At 43.2% G+C, this 10,000-nt stretch overlaps 1 protein-coding gene across 1 annotated transcript in view; it reads right to left on the bottom strand.

The window, feature by feature from the left end:
- Positions 1-9,266, bottom strand: part of man1a1 (mannosidase, alpha, class 1A, member 1) — a 46,833-nt gene extending 37,567 nt beyond the window's left edge. Inside the window, exons 1-3 of the mRNA XM_080790915.1 lie at positions 8,819-9,266; positions 4,815-5,027; positions 2,241-2,475 (exon numbers count right to left, since the gene is read on the bottom strand). Of these exons, the coding sequence (XP_080647041.1) occupies positions 2,241-2,475; positions 4,815-5,027; positions 8,819-8,898 (528 nt within the window). The 5' untranslated portion in view covers positions 8,899-9,266. The remainder of the gene's footprint in view (positions 1-2,240; positions 2,476-4,814; positions 5,028-8,818) is intronic.
- Positions 9,267-10,000: the final 734 nt, after the last annotated feature.

Genomic DNA, 10,000 nt, shown 5'->3' with positions numbered 1-10,000 from the left:
CCGCAGTAGAGCGGCCACTAGAGGGTGCTATAGAGTAGAGGGAACGGCACCCAGCGTAAATGTTGATGGCGCGGGCGGTATTAAAATGCCTGCGGGCGGTCAAGATAAAACCAGCGGGCGAATCCCGCATCCTCCTGCAATTATCCCATTTAGGCCTGACGTTGAAATATATATATATATATATCGAAATATATATATATATATTGTCGATATATATATATTAGTGATGCACCGAATATTCGGCCGCAGAAAATATTCGGCAGAAAATGGCTAAAAATGCATTTTCGGCCTATTCGGTTTCGGCCCGAATAGTAAATATATCACCGAATAGTGTATGCAATGAATGCATTCAAAAGAGCTGAATGGAAGGTCGAAGGTTAAGTGGGGATACTAAAACAGCGATATTCAGTTACACTTCATACCAATTATACTGTGCGGGTGTAGGTATGTTAAGTGATAACCACTTTCAACATGGCATTATAGGCAAAAGCTTTCTAAATCTTTCAAATTTTCCAAACATCTACAAGCTTGTAGGTCAACTATTTTCGCTATGTGTTGTACAACAAAGTATATAGTGCTTAAGTGGCATTCTGGACTAGACCTGTCTGGCTGGATTGATTGATTGATTGAAATCTTTATTAACAGTTTGCAGAATTACAGTACATTTCAAGCACAAACTCAATACAAAGACTGTTAACTGTGAGTGGACGACCCAATTAAGCCTTACACTTGTTTACAACAGGGTCCACATTGTTCAATTCATCAAAACATTTAGAGACAAACAAATAGACACTTCTATGTAGTTAAAGAACAGAACAGGAATTCATCATATAGGAAGCGAAAAGGGAAAAAAAGTATATATACAGTGAGGGGAACAGGGGGATAAAAGAAAAGAAAACGAAAGACAGAGTGTAGGGCGCCTGCACACAACACCATGCGTTGATGCCATGTGTGCATATGTGCAGGCACCCAACACCACGTCCATACAAAAACATAGTACAAAGACAGAGTGTAGGGCGCCTGCACACAACACCATGCGTTGATGCCATGTGTGCATATGTGCAGGCACCCAACACCACGTCCATACAAAAACATAGTACAATCCAGATACAAATTCAGCTTTTACAGAGGCCAGTTTCGAATTGCAGCCATCCGTAGGTGCCCTTTGAGAGCAGTTTTGAAGGAGCCAAGGGATTCACATGTCTTAATGACTGTTGGTAGGGCGTTCCACATTTTGGTCGCATAGGAGCGAAAAGAATTTAGTCCCTTGTTTGTGCCGAATCTGGGTTGTACATGGTTTGTTGCACTCCCTCTGGTGTTGTGGGTGTGGACTTCGTTTACATTAAGGAAGTATTTAGACAGGTACATGGGTATCTTGGTGGTGTATCTAATCTTGTGGACCAGACCCATTGCAAGATGCTGTACTCTGTCGTCGACCCTAAGCCATCCCAGCCTGTCAAAGTGGGCAGGGGTGAGGTGGGTTCGGGGGGTGAGGCCAAGTAGGAGCCTGACCAGTTTGTTTTGGGAGGTCTGGAGCCTTGTTTTAAGGGCCTTTGAGGTGCTGTGGTACCAGGAGGTGGATGCATAGTCAAAGAAACCTTGTACAAGGGCTCCTGTTAAGGTCTTCAAAGTGTTTTTGTCGACCAGTGAGGAGATCCTGTAGAGGAATCTTGTTCTTTGATTGACTTTTTTGATTACGTTGGTGGCCATCTTATCACCGGAAAGATTGTGGTTGCAAGGACTGACCTTCTGACCTTTCAGATTACCAGGTGATTGAGAGATTATTTACTCTTTATAAACATACTATTTTAACTAGTGATGCACCCAATATTCGGCCGCAGAAAATGTTGGGCAGAGAATGGATAAAAATGCATTTTAGTTTTTTTCGGTTTCGGCCCGAATAGGCAGAAAATATATCACAGAATAGTGCAGTGTTTCCCAACCTGTGTTCCGTATACACTATTCAATAGTGTATGCAATTAATGCATTCAAAAGAGCTGAATAAATGTTTTATGGACCCGTAATAGTGATTATTATTTAAGTTAAGTTTTGCCATAACCATTTATTTTGCCATAAATCAGGTAGCTTTAACGTACGGCCATGACAGCAATGGTAGGAAAAAAGATGTATAATATTAATCATATTCGGATATTCGGTATTCGGTTTTCGGCCAAGAATTTTGTCTTTCGGTGCATCCCTAATATATATGTATGTATATGTATATTATATACTACACTCACCTCTTTGACCTTGGCCCGTCTCTCCTGGGTCTGGGGGTCTTGGGGCTGGCGTCCCGTGGCCCCCGGGGGCCTCAGGGCGTCCCGGGGCAGCGGGGGCAGGAGGTTGTCCCCCTCCTTCTTCTTCTCCTGGGCCAGACGATCCTTGTCCTCCTGGATCTCCTGCTGGATCTTCTGCAGCGTGTCCTTGGCCTCCAGGAGAGCCAGAGCGTGATCCTTCTGGATCTTAGCCAGGACCCTGTGGACCCCCAGGGACCCCCAGAGACCGTTACTACCATACAGGACCCCCACACCCTGTTACAGGACCCTGTGGACCCCCAGGGACCCCCAGAGACCGTTACTACCATGCAGGACCCCAGAGACCCCCAGAGACACCGTTAATACCATACAGGACCCCCAGGGACCCCCAGAGACCGTTACTACCATGCAGGACCCCCAGGGACCCCCAGAGACCGTTACTACCATACAGGACCCCCAGGGACCCCCAGACCCTTTATTACTACCATACAGGACCCCCAGAGACCGTTACTACCATACAGGACCCTGTGGACCCCCAGGGACCCACAGAGACCGTTACTACCATACAGGACCCTGTGGACCCCCAGGGACCCACAGAGACCGTTACTACCATACAGGACCCTGTGGACCCCCAGGGACCCACAGAGACCGTTACTACCATACAGGACCCTGTGGATCCCCAGGGACCCCCACACCCTTTATCGATAACGGGTACTGGATAAACCCACAGCTTATTGATAAGGGGTACTGGATAAACCCACAGCTTATTGATACCGGGTACTGGATAAACCCACAGCTTATTGATAAGGGGTACTGGATAAACCCACAGCTTATTGATAAGGGGTACTGGATAAACCCACAGCTTATTGATAAGGGGTACTGGATAAACCCACAGCTTATTGATAACGGGTACTGGATAAACCCACAGCTTATTGATACCGGGTACTGGATAAACCCACAGCTTATTGATAAGGGGTACTGGATAAACCCACAGCTTATTGATAAGGGGTACTGGATAAACCCACATCTTATTGATACCGGGTACTGGATAAACCCACAGCTTATTGATACCGGGTACTGGATAAACCCACAGCTTATTGATAAGGGGTACTGGATAAACCCACAGCTTATTGATAACGGGTACTGGATAAACCCACAGCTTATTGATAAGGGGTACTGGATAAACCCACAGCTTATTGATAAGGGGTACTGGATAAACCCACAGCTTATTGATAAGGGGTACTGGATAAACCCACAGCTTATTGATACCGGGTACTGGATAAACCCACAGCTTATTGATAAGGGGTACTGGATGAACAGCTTATTGATAAGGGGTACTGGATAAACCCACAGCTTATTGATAAGGGGTACTGGATAAACCCACAGCTTATTGATAAGGGGTACTGGATAAACCTACAGCTTATTGATAAGGGGTACTGGATAAACCCACAGCTTATTGATAAGGGGTACTGGATAAACCCACAGCTTATTGATAAGGGGTACTGGATAAACCCACAGCTTATTGATACCGGGTACTGGATAAACCCACAGCATATTGATAAGGGGTACTGGATAAACCCACAGCTTATTGATAAGGGGTACTGGATAAACCCACAGCTTATTGATACCGGGTACTGGATAAACCCACAGCTTATTGATAAAGGGTACTGGATAAACCCACAGCTTATTGATACCGGGTACTGGATAAACCCACAGCTTATTGATAAGGGGTACTGGATAAACCCACAGCTTATTGATATGGGGTACTGGATAAACCCACAGCTTATTGATAAGGGGTACTGGATAAACCCACAGCTTATTGATAAGGGGTACTGGATAAACCCACAGCTTATTGATAAGGGGTACTGGATAAACCCACAGCTTATTGATAAGGGGTACTGGATAAACCCACAGCTTATTGATAAAGGGTACTGGATAAACCCACAGCTTATTGATAAAGGGTACTGGATAAACCCACAGCTTATTGATAAGGGGTACTGGATAAACCCACAGCTTATTGATAAGGGGTACTGGATAAACCCACAGCTTATTGATAAGGGGTACTGGATAAACCCACAGCTTATTGATAAGGGGTACTGGATAAACCCACAGCTTATTGATACCGGGTACTGGATAAACCCACAGCTTATTGATAACGGGTACTGGATAAACCCACAGCTTATTGATAAGGGGTACTGGATAAACCCACAGCTTATTGATAAGGGGTACTGGATAAACCCACATCTTATTGATAAGGGGTACTGGATGAACAGCTTATTGATAAGGGGTACTGGATAAACCCACAGCTTATTGATACCGGGTACTGGATAAACCCACAGCTTATTGATAAGGGGTACTGGATAAACCCACAGCTTATTGATAAGGGGTACTGGATAAACCCACAGCTTATTGATAAGGGGTACTGGATAAACCCACAGCTTATTGATAAGGGGTACTGGATAAACCCACAGCTTATTGATAAGGGGTACTGGATAGTTAGAATCTGATCTCAGGTCAGAATGGGTTATTGATAAGGGGTACTCTGGTGTTTTTCCCTACCTTTGGTGCAGACCCCCGGCCCCCCCGCTGTCCTCAGAAACCCCCCCCACGCTGCTCTCCGTCTGGGAGGAAGAGGAGGAGGAGGAAGAGGAGGAACGGGAGAAGAAGACTCCGTGCAGCAGCTTGGAGGAGTCGGGGAGGAAGAAGATGGCTCCGAAACACAACGTGATGAAGGCCGAGAAAACCAAGAGCAGGATGAACTTCTCCGTCAGTCTGGAGGTAGAGAGACATAGTGTTACCATGGAGAGAGAGAGAGAGAGAGAGAGAGAGAGAGAGAGAAGACCAAGAGCAGGATGAACTTCTCCGTCAGTCTGGAGGTAGAGAGACATAGTGTTACCATGGAGAGAGAGAGAGAGAGAGAGAGAGAGAGAGAGAGAGACCAGGAGCAGGATGAACTTCTCCGTCAGTCTGGAGGTAGAGAGACACTGTGTTACCATGGAGAGAGAGAGAGAGAGAGAGAGAGAGAGAGAGAGAGACCAGGAGCAGGATGAACTTCTCCGTCAGTCTGGAGGTAGAGAGACACTGTGTTACCATGGAGAGAGAGAGAGAGAGAGAGAGAGAGAGAGAGAGAGAGAGAGAGAGAGAGAGAGAGAAGACCAGGAGCAGGATGAACTTCTCCGTCAGTCTGGAGGTAGAGAGACATAGTGTTACCATGGAGAGAGAGAGAGAGAGAGAGAGAGAGAGAGAGAGAGAGAGAGAAGACCAGGAGCAGGATGAACTTCTCCGTCAGTCTGGAGGTAGAGAGACACTGTGTTACCATGGAGAGAGAGAGAGAGAGAGAGAGAGAGAGAGAGAGAGAGAGAGAGAAGACCAGGAGCAGGATGAACTTCTCCGTCAGTCTGGAGGTAGAGAGACACTGTGTTACCATGGAGAGAGAGAGAGAGAGAGAGAGAGAGAGTGAGCTTGTCGATCAGCTATTTTCAGCACGTGGAAATATGCTGTGAGAACTGAGACCATTTTCACAATAAAAGCATGCAGCTTTCACAAGTCGGCCCATGATAAAGACAAGGAAAAGGATTAAGAATGTGGTGGCATTGCATAATTATGAGCAATTTCTTTTCTCCAAAATATATTTTAATTAGGGATGCACGGAACATTCTTGGCCGGAGCCGAATACCGAATATAGGACACGGTTGGCCGAAAACCGAATACCGAATATCCGAATATGATTAATATTATACATCTTTTTTTTTCCTACCATTGCTGTCATGGCCGTACCTTAAAGCTACCTGATTTATGGCAAAATAAATGGTTATGGCAAAACTTTACTTAAATAATAATCACTATTATGGGTCCATAAAACATTTATTCAGCCCTTTTGAATGCATTAATTGCATACACTATTGAATAGTGTATGCAATTAAGTGTCGCGGAACACAGGTTGGGAAACACTGCACTATTCTGTGATATATTAATATTTTCTGCCTATTCGGGCCGAAACCGAAAAAGCCAAAAATGCATTTTTTAGCCATTTTCTGCCAAACATTTTCTGCGGCCGAATATTGGGTGCATCAGTAGTTAAAATAGTATGTTTATACAGAGTAAGTACAGAATAAATAATCTCTCAATCACCTGGTAATGACTGTGACACAGTCCTGTAGCTGAAAGGTCAGAAGGTCAGTCCTTGCAACCACAATGTTTCCAGCCAGACAGGTCTAGTCCAGAATGCCACTTAAGCACTATATACTTTGTTGTACAACACATAGCGAAAATAGTTGACCTACAAGCTTGTAGATGTTTGGAAAATTTGAAAGATTTAGAAAGCTTTTGCCTATAATGCCATGTTGAAAGTGGTTATCACTTAACATACCTACACCCGCACAGTATAATTGGTATGAAGTGTAACTGAATATCGCTGTTTTAGTATCCCCACTTAACCTTCGACCTTCCATTCAGCTCTTTTGAATGCATTCATTGCATACACTATTCGGTGATATATTTACTATTCGGGCCGAAACCGAATAGGCCGAAAATGCATTTTTAGCCGTTTTCTGCGGCCGAATATTTTCTGCGGCCGAATATTCGGTGCATCACTAATATTTTTTCTCCAATTCAGATTTTACGGGGGCCAGTTTCGAATTGCAGCCGTCCGTAGGTGCCCTTTGAGAGCGGTTTTGAAGGAGTCAAGGGATTCACATGTCTTAATGACTGTTGGTAGGGCGTTCCACATTTTGGTGGCATTAGGAGCGAAAATAATTCAGTCCCTTGTGTGCCGAATCTGGGCTGTACATGGTTTGTTGCACTCCCTCTGGTGTTGTGGGTGTGGACTTTGTTTACATTAACCCTCTAAGACCCAGCGTTGCTTTTTAGCAACAATTATATTTTAATGAATTACTAAATTATTATAATTTTTTTCTGTTCTTTTTTCACCTAAACGTCATCAGTGATGTTCATTGCAATGCCATTTCAATGCCATTGGTCATGATATTTGCATATAAATACCCCCCACAGAGGCTGAAATTCACACAAATTAAAAATGGATTTAGATTTTTTTTTAACCTAAGACTTTTGACCTTTACCCTAATAAAAGTAGGTACAATAATTGTAATATATGTTTTTTTGTGATCATTAGAATGTCTAGAACATGTTTTATTCATTATTGTGAAAGATATCCCCCAAAGGTAAATTATTAATTTATTATATTATTATATAATTATTATGATTTTTCATCAAACTTTATCTTTTTAACATCTTTTTTAGTCCTAGTAGTACAAAGTAGTAGTAAGGTTGAAATCTATTTTTTGCAAGTAGAAATTAATGTGGGTGTTAGAGGGTTAAGGAAGTATCTAGACAGGTACATGGGTATCTTGGTGGTGTATCAAATCTTGTGGACCAGACCCTTTGCAAGATGCTGTACTCTGTCGTCGACCCTAAGCCATCCCAGCCTGTCAAAGTGGGCAGGGGTGAGGTAGGTTCGGGGGGTGAGGCCAAGTAGGAGCCTGACCAGTTTGTTTTGGGAGGTCTGGAGCCTTGTTTTAAGGGCCTTTGAGGTGCTGTGGTACCAGGAGGTGCATGCATAGTCAAAGAAACCTTGTACGAGGGCTCCTGTTAAGGTCTTCAAGGTGTTTTTGTTGACCAGTGAGGAGATCCTGTAAAGGAATCTTGTTCTTTGACTTTTTTGATTACGTTGGTGGCCATTTTATCACCGGAAAGATTGGCCTCCAGGATGGAACCTAGGTAGGTAATTTCATCTTTATGTGTGATAACATTGTCAGCCACTCTATTTCATGTCAAGGACCCCCAAAAATTATATATTATTGGCTACCGACCCCCATCTGAAAATATGTAGTTCCAGGGACCTCAAAAAAGCAAAGATTTGAGTTAAAAAGGTTTGCTGTGAAAGAATATATTATATATTCAGTGAGTGCCGCACTACGAGCTTGTAGATCTGCTATGTTTCTATAGCTAAAGTATAACATAATGCTTATAAGAGTGTAACACATGGAACCAAATGGACCCTTACGGGTCTGTGACTCTCAGAGTGTAACACATGGAACCAAATGGACCCTTACGGGTCTGTGACTCTGAGAGTGTAACACATGGAACCAAATGGACCCTTATGGGTCTGTGACTCTGAGAGTGTAACACATGGAACCAAATGGACCCTTACGGGTCTGTGACTCTGAGTGTAACACATGGAACCAAATGGACCCTTACGGGTCTGTGACTCTGAGAGTGTAACACATGGAACCAAATGGACCCTTACGGGTCTGTGACTCTGAGAGTGTAACACATGGAACCAAATGGACCCTTACGGGTCTGTGACTCTGAGAGTGTAACACATGGAACCAAATCGTCAATATTTATTATATTGACAATTTAAACAAGACATACTTTGTGACACTTGCTGTGAGCTTGTAGATCTGCTATATTCAAATAATAACAATAACAATAATAATAAATATTGTGTGTGTGTGTGTGTGTGTGTGTGTGTGTGTGTGTGTGTGTGTGTGTGTGTGTGCGTGCGCGTGCGTGATTCCTGGTTCTCCAGGCAGACCACCGACCTGAAGCTGGTTCCCGGACCCGGGCTGAAGGGCTTCCTGCTCGGCGTGGTGAGAGCGGACGCCCCGCTGAACGGCAGCATGGTTCTAACGACGTCTTGATTCAATGATTAGTCCATGTTGTGATAAAACTATATATCTGTGAAGGTTTTTTTTTTTTTTTTTTTTTAACACCCAAAACACACACTATACAGATCTAAAATAAAGTCCCAGTGAATCCTGTTTAAATCCTCTCTCCCTGGAATCCGTTTAAAACCCAACAAGTAGAGAAAGGTTGTGTTTTTATTCCATCTAAACACCTCTAACTGAAGCTACACTCACTGCTGTTCCACACAGGGATGCTGTGAACTATAAGAATGACAAACATCGCGATATAAACCAGTATTAATGTTGTATTTGTTTTGTTTTGCGTTAAACTAAAATGTTTTCAACGCTTCCTGGACGCTCCTCCTGAGGCAATGACTGAGACGGTCTGGGTTGCCAGGTTGTGGGAGGTTATCCCTCCTTTCGAGACAGGCTAGAAGCAGTGGTTCCCAAAGTGGGGTCCGGGGACCCCCAGGGGTCCTTGATGGAGTTCCATGATAGAATGGACCCTTCTCAAGACCCACTTCTACAACATTGCTTTTAATTGAGTTTTAGTATGCACGTTCCTACCCTGTCCTGACTGATTTGCTGCATGTGGTGTTTTTATTTGTTTTTATTTGTTTTTATTTATTTTATGTTCTTATATTCAATTTTGTTCTTTGCCATTGTTTTATAATTTTAACTATACTTGTGTTTAATTCTATTTTTGCCCTGTGAAGCACTTTGAGCTGCATTTATGTATGAAAAGTGCTATACAAATAAAGTTTATTATTATTAGTCTGTAGCTCTGAGACCCCTTTTCCACCGGTTGGTTCCCAATGGGAACCGGTTCAGTTCATTTAGTTTTGAGCTCCAAAAACTAAAAAGGAGCCAGAGCTCCAAAATTGGTGGGCAAACTATACCCTATATTAAATTGTTTATAGGATCAATACAAGTAAATGAATAGGCCTACATGATAGCCCTTCCACAGTAGTAGCTTTTTCATATTTTCGATTATTTTGCATATTTTCCTACATAATGCCTCATTTGCATATTTAAAAATGTAACATGTGTAATACAATAAACCATTGTCTTCGTGTAAGTACTCAATTGGGGAAGTTT

Source organism: Protomyctophum bolini (assembly GCF_963924005.1).
Source record: "Protomyctophum bolini genome assembly, chromosome: 19".
NCBI lineage: Eukaryota > Metazoa > Chordata > Actinopteri > Myctophiformes > Myctophidae > Protomyctophum > Protomyctophum bolini.
Note: the sequence above shows the minus strand (reverse complement) of the source record. Positions and strands in the feature narration are given on the sequence as shown.